The 19,381-nt window shown below is 39.9% G+C and overlaps 1 protein-coding gene across 9 annotated transcripts in view; it reads right to left on the bottom strand.

Annotated features, from left to right (window-relative positions):
- The window catches only part of ntrk3b (neurotrophic tyrosine kinase, receptor, type 3b), a 291,028-nt gene that overhangs the window by 133,023 nt on the left and 138,624 nt on the right, over nt 1–19,381 (bottom strand). For all 9 annotated transcript variants that reach the window (XM_037795125.1, XM_037795134.1, XM_037795110.1 and 6 more), the window contains one exon: nt 522–590. In XM_037795125.1, the coding sequence (XP_037651053.1) occupies nt 522–590 (69 nt within the window). The remainder of the gene's footprint in view (nt 1–521; nt 591–19,381) is intronic.

The raw sequence follows: 19,381 nt of genomic DNA, 5'->3' as shown, positions 1-19,381 counted from the left end.
AGTCCTGTATCACATCCTGCTATACCTCGGCTTTATATGCCGGGAGGCGGTAGGAAGCGGCGGCTGTGTTCTGAGCACAGCAAAGGTTCAAATGATGGACAGTGCTGACAGGCGTAATGATGTGTAAATTACAAAGCGGGTTGACATCGCAATGTTCTCCCTGGTGGTGAAAGAGCAAACTCATTTCACAAACACAATGATCGCTAAAATATTCATAACAAACAAGAAAATGGGGTTAGACTCCCTCCTCCTACCAGGCCATTACATCTCCTTTGTGTGCTTTAATTAAGTCAACAAATGACTTATAAGATCACGGCGCCACTATACCGCCTATAGGTTCAGTCTTTTACATGTGCTCAGACAAATTAGAGGTTTTGTACAACAAAGACAGGAATTATAATGGCGTGCAGAGGAGACGATTTGTATTGAGGCAGAGAGTGTGCAGGGAGCGATGATGAATTGCTCTAATAAAGTACAAACAAAAGCCAACGAGAGAGATGAGACGGGGGAAGAAGACTTACAGGTCGGAGAGTTGGAGGTGCTGGAAGAGCTGCCATGACAGAGTGGCGAGAGGATTCTTTGACAAGTCTCTGCAGAGGAAAGAAAAGTAAAAGTTAAATGGATTTATTTTATATGAACCATTTTATGTCTCTTGCTTGATGTTATGTTCTGTTCTGTTCTGTACCATTTCTTCTTTTTTTGTTTTGATGTCTTTTGGATCCAGAAACCAAATTAATCTTTCTGTGGGTCATTTTTTACATTTTCTCCCTTGCTTTCAAAGTTAAATTAATTTGTCAGCCTCTTTGGGTTTCCTTGTCCCAACTTCACATCATCGTGTATTTATATCTATAGTCAGCTTTTTATCGTCACATACATACATACATACATACATACATACATACATACATACATACATACATAACATTCGACCGCTACCTTTCAGTATCGGCCGATACCGAGTACCAATCAGATACCAATGTTTCATTAACAAGCTGCATGCCTCACTATGTGGAAGTGACTGGTATCATTCTTCTATATCAGGCTTGACTTAAACATTGCAACTCTCACTTTGTAAAACAAAATGTAGAAAATAAATACATAGATATCAATTTACTGAACTGTTATTTATTATTCAAATAATAAATTGTGCACCAGACACTCAGTAAAAATCTTAAAAATTAACAGGAATTACAATTCAAGTGTAACCCTTTTTAATGCAGCAACAAATTGGTCAACCTTTAAACAGGAATCAAAATTACACAACATAATGTATATAGTATATAATCATAGAACTGAATTGAATAGATCAGCCCCATTGTCACTGATACCCGATCCAGGAGTCAGGGATCGAACTGCCAACCTTGTGATTAACAGGATGACCTGCTCCGTACTGTGGTGCTTATCTGTAAGTAAAATGAAATAAACTAAATTTCTGTAGAATAAAATAGATTAAACTAAACTAAATAGAATGAAGTCAAATTAAATAAGCAAGAAGGGAAGTGGGGATATACAGGCCTGCATTCATGGCTGAAAATAAGGCAAAGCACTATTGACAAAGAAAGGGAAACAGGCCTGGCTGTGAGGAGCTTCAGGGCTCAGCCAACTCAATAAAAGAAAGTTGACCGCTTTCAAGTCAAATAATTCAATTGACTTAAGGAACCCCCCCGGCTCAGGAAGCCACTAAATTCAATAGCAAACAGCCAGAGACTTGCGAGTGATTTGACCAGAACCTCGAATCAGTTTAAATATGAACACAAGACATATTGTTTATACAGTTATTAAGAAATATAACAACTCCATGAGAGCATTAACACAGCCAAGTACACTCTCAAATCCTATTAGCAGTCCATCCATGTCTTACATCATGAGAGAAAAATGAAAGCGTGACGTTCTGTCTGATCATTTGTTTTCTTTGATGTGCACGGTTTTGCCCGAACACTCGGTTAATGACTCGCATGCTTTGCACATTTGAATGCAACACCTGATATCACACCTCACAGTGTCTATAAGGGCAGCCAGGAGGCATCCATTCAGCCACTAATTGAAGTGACACATGCAGGATACGGCATATAGCGTGAGATAAGGGACGCCGAGGCATTTCAAATACCAATGAAAAACAGGATACAATCAGAATAGAGCAAGTGGGCATATTAAACATTACGAGTGACTCAGACGTTCACACTATAACATGCTATGAATGTGTACAAACAAAAATAATGAATCTGAAATGTTAACGGTGTGGTAGAGGAAACTTAATGAGAAATAAGACAAAAATACAATAAATCAAATAAATGTTATAAACAATATGAAATTAATTAAAAAATATATTAAAATGCTAATATGGATCAATATATAGCAGTATATAAACAAACAGCAGTAAATATTTATAGTATTTTAAGAATTTCCACACCTACTCCATGGCAGGTTAATTTGTATGGAAGACCTATTAGATACTCCTGTAACCAGAAGTGTCGCCATGGCAACAGGCAGCTAAGGATGTTGCAGGTCTTTCTCATTTCCTGTGATATCACACATGCACACATGCAATTACACGCGCACATGCAAACACACACATACACACAGGTAAAACCCACAGAGGTATGTTTGCATGAAGTCACTCACACGCTGGTTAAATACTGTCACCTTGAAATGTGTGCTCGTGCAAATGCACTGCTGCTCTGAATACAGGGGATGTGTGTGTGAGAATCTGTGAAGATGCTGCATGAAATTTCACCTCCCAAAGAAAACCTGCGGTCCCAAAGGAACTGTATTATACACTGAAAGAATACATTACAGAGAGAGAGAGAAGGTGGGCGAGCAAACAGCAGCTCATTAGGTGATGTAGAGCAGGGCCGCTTTCGTCAAATCACACACCCCAAAATAGACACCCATTTAGACCACAGATCTCCAAATAGACACACGTCAAATGACAGACCTTAAAATAGATCTACCAATATACATTAGACACCAGACCTCCAAACAGAGACGTAAGACCTTCAAACAGACACACATCGGACCACAGACCCTCAGCTGAAGCTCCTGTTGCTCATTTTATTACTAAACAGGTAGTTTCATTATTGCACCGAAGCCTCCAAAATTTGGATCATTTCTGGTGAGTGAATCACAAAAAAATGTAAAAATTCTTCCCTATTTTGGAAAAGAACCCCAGAGCGACCTTCAGGACTCCTAGAAACACCTCAAGGTGCCCTGAAGGTCTCTGGACAACGGACCAGCAGCAGGTTAGCAAGGTTAGCCTTCAATACCAATGATCCCAAAACTAGCAAAAGCAGTACTCATTGTTATTGGTGAACAGACACATACTGTATGTGGGAGTAAATTTACTTGAACTGTACAGGTAAATGTCACATTAAATGAATTTAAATGTGTTCACCTGTGTTGCCAGGTTATCCATGCTCTTCAAACCCTATATATGTATCTTACTATATGAGCTCTGTAAAAATAGAAGTTGAAATTTGACATTGACATTATTTCATCTGTAGGCTCCCTCTCCCGGGTACATTAAAAGCAATAGTTTGACATTTTGGGAACTCATTGTTTTGTTGCTGAGAGTTAGATAAAAAGACTGATACCACTTTCAGATCTGTAGCCTATGGTAAGTTACTGTTAGTAGCCAGTTAACTTAGTTTAGCATAAGCATAAAACCACTACGTGTCATTTTTACACTGTTTTTTTGTACATATTAAACAAACAAGATATAATACGGTGTTACTTAACGTGAGCTTTGGAGGAGCTGGGAGATTTATTTTGTTTGTTACCTTTGGACGGAGCCATACTAAACGTTTCCCCGTTTCCAGTCTTTATGCTAAGTTAGGCTAACCAGCTGCTGCTGTAGTCGTATAGGCTATTTACTGGACAGATATGAGAGCGGTTTCAATCTTCTCATCTGACTCTCTGCAAGAAATCAAATAAGCCTATTTCCAAAAAATTGCTGTTTTTTTTTTTCCTTAATTGTACAACTTTATACATTCACCCTTTACATGCTCGTTTGATTCAGATGTTATTTACAGTTACGCCAGTTTCTTATGAAATGCTCATGGAAACGCTGAAATTTCAGTTACAAATCTGGCTAATAAAATATACACGTAAGTTACTAGTCATCTCAGAACCCCCCAAAAAACTTCTTGTCTGACGACGGATGAGCCTCTGGAAGAAGGGGCTATAAGTCTGGGGTGAACATTTTTCACAGTCCAATTAACAACTCGATAGCAAGACTGGAGTTGATAGACGACGTGTACGACTGGATTGTTTCAAAAGTAGCCAGTTTATAAGATAATCATAAACCAATAAAAAGCTAAATCATCGTCAGACGATAGCCGGTGGGTTCCAAGACTGCATTTCGGCTAAAACGTTCCACCTATTTTGCTCTCCACACAAACTGTTTAGCTGTATTCAACCAAAACCTGCTCAAACGTGATTGGTTAATACTAGTCGGACTACAAATAGAAACCAGAACGCTTCCGATACCAAAATTCATGTCCCGTTGCCTACAGATTCTACATGTGAATGCAGAATCTGTTTATAAAGATTAGTTACTAGAAGGGGTGTAAATCACCAGTTTCATCACAATACAATATTATATTGATTCTTTGAACAGCAATACGGTATTTGCCGCTAGCTAAAGTCCCTAGCACTGTTTGGATGTTTAGGAATGAGGTGTATTTGGACGGAAACGTTGAAACAGACGTACCATGGGAATTTCAAAATAAAGGTGTATCTTAAAGATGATGACATGTATTCATATTTTCACTTTGCATCGATGATATTGGATCGTTGATCATTCAATTGATCCATATCGATGGATCGTTACAACCCTAGTCACTAGTTCTAAAAGCAAACGTATCTACTTAAAAGATAGTAATACAAATTTTAATAGACATAAGCCTTTAAATTAAGTGATAAATGCAAATGTTTTTTTACACCTTGTGTCATTGCATACAGATAAGTGAAGAGGAGAGGAGTGGAGTGTTAGTGTTTTCCGAGCAGAGAGTGAGACCTCGTTCACATCTCTGGCAGGAAGTGTTCTGTTTTCAAAGGTCATCCTTTGCATCTCGACAAGAAATGTCAGCTAAAATTGGATTGGGAGGGGTAAATGAATTAATAAATATATAAACAAATCAGCAAATAAGCCATCAAAGACGACGGAATGCCAAAAGACGGGAGGTGAGGAAGGCCAAGCGCCGTGGAGGGGGGTGGGGGCATTGATTATTGAATTTAAAAATTAGCAGTGTAGAAAATTAATCTATTTAGAAGCTACGCAGCTCTGTTTCCAGGCCTGGAAGGACATGTGCCGCCCACCCAACAAACACATATACAGAGAGATCTCCACCACTTTGACTAAACTGTAAAACAGACAGCATCAGCATCCAATTGCTTTTCAGTCTTACTGAGCCACCACAAATCATCTCCAGACAGTGCTCATTTGAATAAGGAATTGTGCGATTCACATGAAATTTTCATTAGGTTGGGGTAAAAAATATGCGTTACGGCGACGGATGTATCTAGGTGTTAATATTGATGACGGCGTCGGCTCCCCAGCCAGAGGGCGACGAAGTGAATACTAAACTGAACCTGGGTGTTTGCTCCTCTGCAGAGGATGTGCGACTCCTCCTCCCTCCTTCTTTAATAATTCTGTTTGGCACAGATGCCATTGGGAGGGCTTGGCTACTCGAGAGGGTTGGCTAATTAGTGCAGCATCACTGGTAGCTACTGTCTGAGTGTGGGGGAGCTTTGCAGATTGACATTCAGGACCACGCAGAGGAGAACCAGACAGCCACTGAGCGAGGTGTCGCAACGGATCAGCAGTATGGACGCCGTGAAATCTAGTCGTCATCCGTCAAGCCGAGGAGAAGCAGCTAATATTTGCTGCAGCAACATAAACTAATTGCTTCCCTTTTCTGTGTTCATTTTCACAGCATTTTGTTTCCTGAAATGTCTCCGAGCCCTTTAATGTTATGAGTAACGTCGACGACTCCAAGCAGCAAAAACACACCTTTTAAAATATGATGTCTAACTTTAAAATATCATGGGTATCAATCTTAAAAGAAAGTTGTTTTACTTCAGTCCTGAAAAGCTGACATTTAAGAGAAAGGAGCTTTCTCATACACAGCAGCCATCCATGTGCAGTTTATGAAATAATGTTGCATTAATAATATAAAGATAGAAGCACTTTGATCTAGGCCAACTCTTATCTCAAACAGGAAACTGCCAGTTCAGTGTGTACATAAAATTCATACAATCCAAACCTGTTTTATGAAAATACACATTCACTCTGCTTCTCTCCGTCACTGACTGCAGTCAAGTTCACATTCAAACTTATGTTCATCCAAACCAGCCAGAAAAGGTCCTTTTTTTACCTAGAAACACTCTCTCCAAGAAGATTGAATGTCAGCATTCAGTTTCAATGATGCCACATATTCTGTATTTATTACATCTGTCAACGGATTAAAATATTTAATCACAATTAATTACATGATTGTCCATAGTTAATCGTGATTAATCACAAATTAATCACACATTTGTATCTGTTCAAAGTACCTTAAAGGGAGATTTCTCAAGTATTTAATACTCTTATCAACATGGGAGTGGGCAAATATGCTTGCAAATGTATGTACTGTATTTATTTATTATTGGAACACAAAACAATGACAAATATTGTCCAGAAACCCTCACAGGTACTGCATTTAGCATAACAAATATGCTCAAATCATAACATGGCAAACTCGAGCCAAACAAGAAAAAAACAGCTGTCAGTGTGTCAGTGTGCTGACTTGACTATGACTTGACCCAAACTGCATGTGATTATCATAAAGTGGGCATGTCTGTAAAGGGGAGACTCGTGGGTACCCATAGAACCCATTTACATCCACATATCTTGAGGTCAGAGGTCAAGGGACCCCTTTGAAAATGGCCATTTCCTCGTCAAAATTTAGCTAAGTTTGGAGCGTTATTTAGCCTCCTTCCCGACAAGCTAGTATGACATGGTTGGTACCAAAGGATTCCTTAGTTTCAGTTTCATATGATACCAGTGTCTTCAATCTAGCTTTAAAAATGAGCCCACTATAACCTCCAAAAGACCCGTCGGATTTTTAAGAGGTTAATTAAAAATCGCAAGTTGCGTTAAAGCGTTAAAGAAATGAGTAACGTTTATGGCTGTGTATTGTCAAGAATCCGACAATACGATACCTATCATGATACAAGGGTTATGATTCAATATATTGCCATATATTGTGATTCATATTTCAAGATAACTCATTGTATAAAGAACAAATTTTACTTTTTCATGCAATCAGAACAGTGAGATCTGCATTTGCATTTATCACAGTCCCTGTAACCTCAGCAAATTAAATGAAGTATTGACTGAGTTAATGTTTGCATGTAAACTGTTAATGAAAAATTGATACAGTGTTTTTGAGGATTGATAGAGTATCACCAAACATAATATTGCGATATATATTGATATTTTCGATATGTTCTTACATACCTAGTGGCAATAAAACACATTTGCGTTATTATCACGTTAACTTTGACAGCCCGAGTATTTATCATGTTGATCAAGTGTCTAAAACATCAAAGCATCTACCGCTTCTCCCCAAAGGTATTCCCAAAATAAACAACTTCCTACAACCATGAGACTGTCCTATAGCTGGAAGGTCATATATATAACCTCCACAGTCTACTCATGCACCACTCCAGCCTTCTGCATGACGTCTGCCTGATAATACCCAGAACTTATTTCATGCTTTTCATCCCACCCACTGCAACTATGCATCTCATTGTCCACCGGTTCAATGCACCATCCTCTGTACAGCTGAAACCTATGTATCCTGCCTGAATGCACATAGTGATACCGAATGTATGTTCATATGCATATTCAACCAAACGTTGCAATGCCTCTGTCACAGGCTGAAAAAGCTCATTTGAAATATTTTAGCCTTCTTGGTTCACCTTCTCAGCTCTTTGGAGATACTATCTGGGGGCTGCCACCTTTTACTCAAATCTCACTACAACTCTATTCATTCATTTAAATGTCAATGACTGGGCGAGAAAACCCACGAAATGCATACTGTGTAAACCCTAAAACAGTGGTTCTCAACCTCCTTTCAATAATGTAGCCCCTTTGAAATATTTTTCCCTGACCAGTGCAAAACGTAACTGAACAAACATAATTGTGAATGTGATTGCGTTTGTCGACCGTTACGGCAGTTAACAGTTGCATTGAAAATAAAAAATATTGAATATAAAATGTGGTTTATCAAACTTACATTTACATTTTTATTGGATTTTTATAGTATAACTATTTTAGGAATTATGCAATTTTTAAATTACATTTTTTTAAATAGTCTCACATACCCTCTGCAGTACTCCAAAGTACCCCTAGGGGTACTAGCACCCCCATTTGAGAAACACTGCCCTAAAATATGGGGCATATTTTAGGCAAGCAGGTTCACCAGAAATGAAGTGCAGCCCCGCTGGGAGCCAACACTGACACCCCGCTGCTGGAGGCCCAGGCCGTATTGCTGGGTCTGCTGGAGGGAATGGAGGCAAGGGAGAACCAGAACCAGGACTGAGCGGGGCAGACTGTCAGACACCGCCGCAGTAAAATTAGAGGTTTTCTAAAGGGACTCTGGTGCTCGGAAACACTACCACTTTCGTCCACAGGAAGCACCAAAATCAACACAAAATGAAAATTCCTCGTAGTAGCTTTAAAGTTATTGGGCGATCTTGTGGCCTCTAGGTGTTAGACCATGAACTACAACATCCCCTTTTTACATCCAGCCAGGGACCTTTGGTGTACGTCATTCCCGTTCTGTCGCTCCCCTTACTTCCTTTCATCTCTGTATTGTCTGCTATCAAAAAATAAAAGCCATAAAGTGCCCCAAAACTCATTTAAATAAGCTGCCCTTATCAATATTTTTATATTAACAATGGATCAAATGACTACCTGCAATGTAATCATGCAATGACACCAAAGTCAAAATGATAGGAAGACTCTGGCCCCCTCACCTCCCAAGGTTTTTCCAAATCATTTTTAGCTTTACAGAAGAGGATCAGCTCTTTACTTGTCCTTTTTCTGATTTGTGCAATAAAACAATCTCACTTTATTTATAAAAATATGGTGCAAATGCAGTAAAATGCAGTGCAGAAGCCGACAGGCGGCTCAGTGATTGTCTCATTTGTTTACAGTCATTACCCAAATGTCACAAAATCAATGAGGTAATGATTTATTAATACCGAAATGTGGAACATAATTAAAACTAGAACCATTTGCACAAAGTATATGACGTTTGTCTTTACTCATAGCCCTCCGTAGTTACATATTCAGTACATGGACTGTCATCCCTGCACTAGAAGCAACAGAGTGCAGCGTCTGCCACAGTGCAGTGCTCCTGGATAAGTCTTTGGGGGCTAATACACAGGTAGAAAACACTGTCACCTGTCATCGCTGGTAAACCTTCAGTTACTGGTAACCTACAGTTACATACTCTTATATTTACATTTTTATTTCAAACGTCCTGTTCTATCACAACAACTCATATTGGTCTACCACCAATCCAACATGAGGACAAACTGTAAATCATTTTGAAAAAGAATAAATACATCTCATTGATGTATCTTACTGACGGATGTGCTTCAGTGAGACGGCGCTTGCACTGTATTATTGATAAAGGAATTAGAGTGAATGTGCTTAAAATCTCCTTCCTTAGGCAGTTCAATCACTGAAAACACAACGAGTGAGATCCATAAATTGTGTTGGAGGAACCATATGGAATTCATTTCGTCAAAACAGCCAAGGAGAAACTTCAAACAGCCACCGCTTCATTATAATAGAGAATATTATTCGCCCCAAATCTGCATCGAGCATAGGTAAGGTTGGCTCTGGGGAACAGGGATAAAAATAGTTAATTCTTTAATCTCAGAGAAATCCTCTGGTTGCGGTATATGTGTGCATGTGTCGTGCTAATCTCGCAGCAGAATTCCTCTCATCTGCTTTTAAACCTGTTTATTCCTCCTCCACATCCAAGCGGGTTAAATAACGTGAAACTGGAACTACTGTCAAAGCACCCTGGAGCAAGGTACATAACACTCAGCTGTTTTAATGATACCAACTGTTAGTCAAAAGTATAATGGCAGCTTTGGATGATAAACGGCAGAGCAGTTTGTATTATGGATGTAGTGGGCATATGAAGAAGGTTCATAGACTCCTGGGATAAACACGAATATTTTGTTCAAGTTGATGCGTTTTCAACTCTTGTGGTTGCTTTTTCGTCTCAGCTCACGCCGTCTGTGCTTTCGCCCCCAGGCAAGCTCACGTCTCGTGTCTTTCCGTTGACTTTGTATGAAGTTGTGTCGCCGCTATAATTCACCTTGTGGTCTGTCTAATCCATAGAAATAAAATAGGAGTAGAGGGGTCATAGAGCAATTTACTGTGGTAATCGGACTGAAGAAAATGGTGATTGTAGTTGGTTGTTATGGTGACAACAGAAACCACATCAGTGTGGCTGTAAAGTGTGGTTGCAGCTTGATAAGAGAACAGACGCAGCTCCCAGGCGGAGGGACCGTTTAGACCCGGCGCTGTCGCTGACCACCACCCTGCTGTTCAGCTCATTTTCCGTAATCAGTGCAGCACCACAGCCTGGCGGAACCTGCCCAAGAGCTAACCAGCCAGCTGTCTGGTAGGTAGCTAGCTATCTTGCTAATTCCACCATGCGTCAATGTCACACTGCTTACCAGAAACGAGCCGAACAAAGTTGTCACTCATCTGGCGACAGCAATGTGCTTTCCTCTCCTGTGACAAGAGTGTTTGGATGAAGCATTAAGTTGTGCCTCGTAATGCGACAACTCCAACGCTTGTTTAGTCGCCGTTACTGAAAAACATCACCTCAGTGAGTCCACGGTTCGCCGCAAGTCGGTTTAATTCATGCGGAAGTCAGCACACTACAACGGTCGCTATGGCAACGGCAGACATAAAAATTGGCCGCTGCTCTGACCATCCTGCTACGTTGGTTTGAATGTCTGTTCTACTCCTATATTCTATTTCTATGGTCTGAACATACAGACATTAAGAGTCTACAGCCACACTAGTGTTTGTGTGAAGCTGTAATTGACACAGCGGTGCTTTGAGCTTAATATTAACATGCTCACAACTACATTATTAACATGTTGATTATTAGCAGACAACACGGTTATACGTAAGTCATTTTAGTTTTAGTGTGTTAACAGCTGAGGCAGATAACAATTATATGCTAATCATCTTAATTTAGTGTGTTTGCATGCTAATATGTGCTAAAAACAGTACAGCTGAAACAGATGGATTTGTCATTAGTTTGTAGGTATTTTGTCATTAAGTATTGGAAGTACAATTTTGAACTGATGATGACAATAGAAGAAAAGTCAGGGGATCACAAAAGGTATGCTACCAAAATCAATCATTACCTGAGAATAGATGACTTTATCTTCAGCCCAAAAACGTCTGTAAACAAAGGCCTCACGATGACTCATAACATTAATAACAGCCCCCGATATCTGTTATTTTCATTCCAGCAACAGCTGCGAATGACGAGGAATGATTACTTTTAATAAGGGCTTAGTCCTGCCTTTTCGGTATCTTTTTATCAATCCTGCTATCAGTATAATAATGCCAACCAATTGGTCTCCCTGTAACACTGATGTTTGGCTGATTCTAATCTCTAAACAGCATTTTTGTGTTATTTTTGCATTAGACCTAGTTGATAGCGAAGGGTAATAAGATGAATGAAAAAGGGGATGAAATGAAAAAAGGGTTATGAGCCGGCAGGAAAGGCACCTTACATGCAAGCGCACAGAGCCACTGAGTCAGGTTAGCACTGGCACTAGTAACTGGAATATGTCCCTGCAATACCATTTGACGTTTCAGTTTGTCAGAGTAATTAATGAAAGACAATATTGTACACAGTCATCTGTCTACGCTGCTGATTGTAAGGTACAAATGTGAGTCATTTTTCCAAGACAGAAGAGAACCAAGCCTTTAAGCCATGATTCTGATTATTTCTCCAGATAGGGATGGAGATGTTAATATCGACTGAATAATGTAGTGAAAATTGTCATCAATCTAATGAGACAAGCAGAGACAGAACTGCCACTGGGCTGACAGCATTGCCACAGGTAGACTTGAATCTTTTAGCCATAATTTGGCTTGCGTTTGTTAATTATGCATATGAAATATGCAGAGCCTCAGATGAAATGCAACGCAAAAAAGTCTTTGTTCTAGGTGAGAAACGGCGAGGAGAGAAGCAGTAGTGGTGGGCTGCGGTGTACTTTTCAGACAGTGAACCGAGGCTCGTGGTTCCCATGGAGAGAAGTTTGCTGCTTGTTCAGCTGAAGGTACACACTGCCAACCTGTTCTGGCCTGCTGCTTTATGAAATGCCTCTTGCTGAAATCGATAAAATGTTAGAGTTGATTAAAACACCAATAAAGACACCCGGGAGTATTTTTCTAGATGACTGCGAGAAACATTTTCAGCCTCACTTCCTTGGCCTTGTTTCTCAGAGTGCTTTTCCAGCCAGCAAGCAAGTCAACACAGCATGATTATAGTAAATACATTCCATATCTGTATTTGTCTGCTAAATGGTAAAATGTCAGCGTCCGTAATGGAAAAGTGCTCTCGCTCTCCCTGTTCGGGCAGAAGTGATAATCGACCTCAAGAACAGGTCATTTTGGTTATTTGTTTCCAACAACATTGGACTCCAATATTTCCATACAGAAAATATAGACATAGAGGTAGACAAGGGAAGAGACTGAAGATGACCATGTGTCTTTGACACATTTCCCCTAAGCTGAACTCCTTAAAGGCAGGATCAGCAATGCTGAGAAACTAGTAAGAGCACACTAGATTTTAAAGCAACCGAGCACAGCGTTGCCAGCTCTTTTCCAAAGAAAGTAGCTAGCAGCACTAGCTCCAAAAGTCCCTAAATCTAGAGAGAAAGTTTCTAAGTCGGCAACACCGACAGCCCCGTCTGTTCAGGCCTCTCTACAAAGCCACTCCCCCAAAATGATCATAATGTGGTAGGTAGGTAAGTAGACCGGCCAAATGAAATTGGACGTCCTGCAACAGCCACAGATACCTTACCCACTCTCTTTTTTTTCTGAGCATTTGATTTATTGATTGCTGTCGAGATGTATTGAAAATGTCAACATATATAACAAAACAAATTATTTGAACAACGCTACCAATTCTAACTTTAAATCTGTGAGTGAGTGCTTTTTAGTCATAATCCCGAGGTTCCAGAGAAGTGATCAAAGCATTCATATGAAGCAGACCTGAATCCAAATGCACTGCTGCCTGGAGCGGCCAGCCAGACCACAGCGCAACACTGGGCTTCTGCATGTGCCCATTTGTAATTCCACAGTCCAGAGGACTGGATTAAGCATTGTTTCAGTTAATTAAAGCATTTCTACTGAGCCACAGGCCTGGCCCTTGTTTCTGTCTTTGCCACAATGATTGTTTCTCCCCACCAATAACCGAGACAACAGCCATGGGAGCTGCAAGACAATGGACATAACTCTTAAGACCACTGAAGGCTTGTGCAATCAAAGCTCTTATCACCTAGATGTGGACCGGGGGAGTCCTGTGCCGCTGTCAGAAGCTGCAGGGTGAGCTATTGTAGAAATCCCAGTTTTTACTGCAGACTCGCTGAACTCCAAACTTCCCCGAGAGAAGGGGTTTGGATAAAACTAATTGTGTTCACCCTTGCCCTCAGGGGTTCTTGGGAGTGGTCATGAAGTGGATTTAGAGGGTCTGTAGCTGTAGAACATTTTAAAACAACCATGTTTGAGCATATATGCACCACAAGTATCACTGTATACCATTGGTGGAACAAATATTTAAAGTAGCAATACCACACTGTGGAAATACTATGTTAGAGGTTACAAGAATATGCTAGCAGCTCCGAGAGGCTTGTGCACAGAAATGCTTTGAGCTGAATGCTAAGGTCAGCATATTAACATGCTCACAGCGACAATCCTAAAATGCTGATGTGTATTAATATTTACCAATGTAACCATCTTAGTTTAGCATGTTAGCATGCCCACATATGGTAATTAGCCTTAATCACAAAGCACAGCTGAGGCTGACGGGCGTGTCATGAGTTTTGCTGGTTATTTGGTCATAAAACGAAAGCATTGGACAGATGGCGCTAGATGAAAAGGAAAGGATCACCAAAGTGATTCCAATTCATCCTAAGGGGGGCATGAATGTCTGTACAAAATGTCACGGCAATTCATCCAATGGTTGTTGAGATATTTCAGTCTGGATCAAAGTCTTGGACTAACAGACCAATTATGTTATGCACAGAAGTAGCACAGACGTGTTATCAGCAATATCTACTTAAAGTATCAAAAATATACTGTATAATAACATAATAAATATAACATAAAATTATTATAATGCAGGAAAATGGCCCCGTCAGTGTTACACAATTTTTAGCCAGTTTAATAATTACCAATGCAACCATCTTAGTTTAGCATGTTAGCATGCCAACATTTGGTAATTAGTATTAATCACAAAGAGCAGCTGAGGCTGATGGGCATGTCATGAGTTTCACTAGTATGTTGTCCTAAAACAAAAGTATTGGACAAATGGCGCTAGATGAAAAGGGAAGGGATCACCAAAGTTATTCCAGTTCATCCTGAGGGGGACAAGAATGTCGATGACAATCGATTCAAATATTTAATCGTGATTAATAGCACATTTTTTATCTGTTCAAAATGTACCTTAAAGAGAGATTTGTCAATTATTTAATACTCTTATCAACATGGGAGTGGACAAATATGCTGCTTTATGCAAATGTATGTATATATTTATTATTGGAAATCAATTAACAACACAAAACAATGACAGATATTGTCCAGAAACCCTCACAGGTACTGCATTTAGCATAAAAAATATGCTCAAATCACAACATGTCAAACTCTAGCCCAACCGGCAACAACAGCTGTCAGTGTGTCAGTGTGCTGACTTGACTATGACTTGACCCAAACTGCTTGTGATTATCATAAAATGGGCATGCCTGAAAAGCGGAGACTCGTGAGTACCCATAGAACCCATTTTCATTTATATGGCTTGAGGTCAAAGGTCAAGAAACCCCTTTGAAAATGGCCATGACAGTTTTTCCTCTCCAAAATTGAGTGTAACTTTGTAGCGTTATTTAGCCTCCTTCACTACGAGCTAGTATGTCATGGTTGGTACCAATGGATTCCTTAGGTTTTTTTAGTTTCATAAATTCGTATGCCAGTATCTTCACTCTAGCTTTAAAACTGAGCTCGCTACAACCTCTGAAAGATCGATTGCGTTAACGCATTAAAGAAATTAGTAGCGATTTTGCGTTAACGCGTTATTATTGTGTTAACGTTGACAGCCCTAATTATCAGCAAGATTTACTTAAAATATCATCAATTTAAACTTTACATATTGTTGAGTATTTTAATCTGCAAAAATGCATCATATTATAAATGTTGATCATATTATGTGTATGTGAAATCTTAGTCTGTAAAGTAACTAGCAACTACAGCTGTCAAATAACTGCAGTGGTGTGAAATGTACAATATTTCCCTCTAAAAGTGCAAGTAAAAGCATAAATGTACTCCTGTAAAGTAGGTAAAGTACGGCAGTAAATGTATTTAGTTAGTTTCCATCACTGCTGTGTACCATCCAGGAGCAAATATGATGTTTTTCTTCTATAGCAGCGAGCATGTTCCACATCGTCTCAAACTGCACCCAGACACTAATATACAGCAGTGGGTTACAAATGATCCACTGGTCTGGAGTCTGTCATGTTGAAAAATGTGTCATCTTTTGTAAATTGGACATCAAAGCCTGTGAGCATCACTGTTCATTTTATGATTCTGTTTACATCATCAATACACTAACAGCAGCTCTATCTCTAGTTATTTTAATGCACTATAAGAAGATGAATGCACCAATCAGGTATTGGGGCTTGTGCTCGGTTGCGTCTACCGGGAATGTGATGCCAGTGCCACGTCAGTGTGAGACATCGCCAACATAGCATTCTGCCAGCACTTTGTAGTAATGGAGAATCTTTCATTAATTTCAAAGGAAGCCTTCCCTCTGTGGCTGCAGCGTAGCTTAGCCGCTCAGTGTGCATCTCAAGATAATGTGTGAGCATTGGTTACTGTGGAAACCAGGAGACCAACTGCAGCAAGAGCAGAAATACACTTTTTCAATTATATTCGCTGAAGCATTTCTGGGAGATAAACCACTGATTGCTGCCTGAGAGGGACAGACATACATAATATAAATAAGATGCACTCAGACTCATTACATAAAGGGTTATGTCATGAATTACACTCAATGTTTCCATGCTCAACTCTAGCTGTTTGTATGCCAGGCTCACGTGTCTTTCTATAATAGATTGCTCCTATAGTGATGCCAGAAAGTGTCTAGCGAAAGCATCTGCTCGTTGCACACTTCCTCTGTGATGTCCAAACAGCTTGTTAACTGTATATACAGTCACATGTAAGAGCAAGACAGCCAGTGACCCGGGGTGTCAAGTGTGTACGCTTTAGCACCTTCGAGTATTTTAACAATCTGATGCATGAAATGAGGACTGTCTCCACTCCTTCCTGTTTCATTAAAAACAAGAAGAAAAAGAGAAAAGAATGAAGAGTGGTTTCTCCTTGACAGCTCAAAAACACTGGCCTCAAGGACACTCAACTTTCCAATGCCTCACTTACTAACATAACAACGATGCAAATTTATGGAAATGCAGGTAAGGATGTGGGGAATGAAGATTTACTGTCTAAGCATCTTCAGATAATGTGTTGTTATCTTAAAGTGAGGTCCTGCCACCCACACCCCTGACAGCTTCTGCAGACACGTAACATGGATATATGGATATAGGCGGGGGGAGGTCAGGACAAAAAGCTCAACAATGAGGTTGTACAGGATAAAGGTTATCCATACATGAAAGAAATAACGGGCCATAAAAATAAAAAAAAAGATTAAAAATTCAGTCAAAACCGAGTTAAAACCTAAATCTGATTTTTTTTACATTGGTTTTTACTATATAAAAATGTATTATGACATAGAAATGTGTCATTTCCGTGAAAAAGAGTTTTAAATGTACATTACAAAACTTCAAAATGGAGCTAAACTGTACTTACTGCACTCTGAGGCTACATCCACACTAATGCTGCGTTTGCTACGTTTATGCCTAGCGTCCACACTACTCCAGCGTTTTTGAGCCCCTAAAACGGAGACGTTTGAAAACGCTGCTGACCCCGTTTTAGTTTTAAAATGCTGGGGTTTGCTTGACGATGACGCAGACACCCATGTTTGTTTCTTGATTAGGTCTTATCAGTAATGACGTGTCCTTCCCTGATTCGTCACGTCCCAATCACGTGAACCTTTTTCCGGGAGAAAACAAATATCAGCCCCGACCACCAGTGTTTGATTTCAACATGGATAGCGAGTTACAAGCATTGTTACCTTGTTGTCTATGCTAGCAGCTGTTGTGCAGTTAAATTCTGCATTTTATAATGTTACTACTGCCTACAATTCCCGCGTCCATTAAATTAATAGTCTATATTTTATGAATGTCAATATCAATGTTAATAGTAGCCTAGTCGGACAGGCCAACAACTAGCGTAACAGAGAGACATTTAAATTACGTTTTTTCTTTTTTTTCAAACTAGTTAAAATAGACAATGAAGTGTAAAGAATGAATTTCCTTCCCTGAAGACTATCCAAAGGCAGAGTGTAGTATCTGCATATCGTATTGATCAAATGTGCAGGAGCAGTAGTGACAAATATCCATGCCCATTGTTAACATAGACCACTGTAACAAAAACACAATGAGGGGTTATTCTGGAAATGAGCAACTGAAAAATATTTCAAGCGAGGCAGCACTTCTGGAATTCTATTCAGAAGAAATAATGATATTAATCCACCAAGAGGCATTTTCTAAAATCCATCAAGGAGCTTCATCAAAATGAATAATATTCCAGAGGCAGTCAATTGGAAGTAATTACTTGACCAACTCCCACAACAATGCGGGGAATTGCTCCTAAAAGCATAATAATAGCAGATTAAAGTGGTGGAAATAACTTTGTACTCTAGTCTAGTCCCATCCTGCCTGACAGCCAAAGAAATATACTAAATAAGGTGTTTAAGAAGGATTTTAGCAGCACAGAGTGAAAACAATAATAGTGATTGTTGAAAAGATGGCAGTTAACATTGACATCAAATGCGTCCTCGCTGCGGTGAGTCAATTTATTCTCCAAAAACAGTGCGGCTCCCTCTTAATGGTCAGTATATATAAGCAGAGATTCAGCGAACAGCAGCTGTTTGTCAGCTCAACCAGAGTCGTCATGTCTAACATCTGCACAGCTGGCAGCTTCTCTGCAGACGGGGTGAAGCACAGAGGCCCGTGAGCTGAATGACAATGATAAATTCAGGTAGATGGACCTCGTGTTTCAGAAACATAACCCTAGCAGGTGACATCCAAATCATTCCCGCTCCCGCCAGCAGAAATGAGCACGGCGACATTCAGAACATGAAAAACGGCTTCGCCGCCCAGCCGGGGGGGTTCCTCCCAGCTCAGTTACAGCTGGCTCCACTCAGTGGGCTGCAGGTTGGGCCGCCTCCCTCCATTAGCCTGGAGGATCCATTTATCCTTTCATCACACTGCACTCCTGCAACAATAACACCATCGCCTTGCCATGCATCACACATCAGGCCAAGTGGCGTCTCCTCAGCGTCCCCAGTAATGAGTAATGGTTTAAAGAAGCAGGGACGGAGAGCTAATCACATCGACTCAGGTGCGCCGGGTTTAAACTCCTCCTGAGCTCGACGGGAGCAAAGAAGGGTGATAGATGAAGGGATGTGAGATGAAAAGAGTAGACGATGATGACATCACTTTGTGAGGAAATCTAGCATTTAGAGAACCAGTTCAACCTTTTTATCTCACACCTGAAAGTGACAACTTCTCACCCTGAAAGTGTGCAGACTAAAGCTGCAGAATATCAATAGAGTTGTTCTGATACAATAACCAGTATCGGAATTGCGTCCGATAATGCCCAAAATTTGGTATCGGCGAGTATGCCAATCTATGCACCAATCCGATACCATCATTTATTAACACAGAATTTTTTTTTATGTTTGTTTTAATTTTTATATTATTAATTTATATTCTTTTAACTGACAAACTAAATAATAAAATATTTTTTTATTGCATTCATTCTCTAAATGTATTCGTTCATATAACAATTATATAATTTTTTTTATCACCCTAGTATCGGATTGGTACTCGGTATCGGCTGATACCGCAAGTTCAGGTATCGGAATCGGTATCGGGAAAGAAAAAA

Source organism: Sebastes umbrosus, chromosome 2 (assembly GCF_015220745.1).
Source record: "Sebastes umbrosus isolate fSebUmb1 chromosome 2, fSebUmb1.pri, whole genome shotgun sequence".
Taxonomy (NCBI): Eukaryota; Metazoa; Chordata; class Actinopteri; order Perciformes; family Sebastidae; genus Sebastes; species Sebastes umbrosus.
Note: the sequence above shows the minus strand (reverse complement) of the source record. Positions and strands in the feature narration are given on the sequence as shown.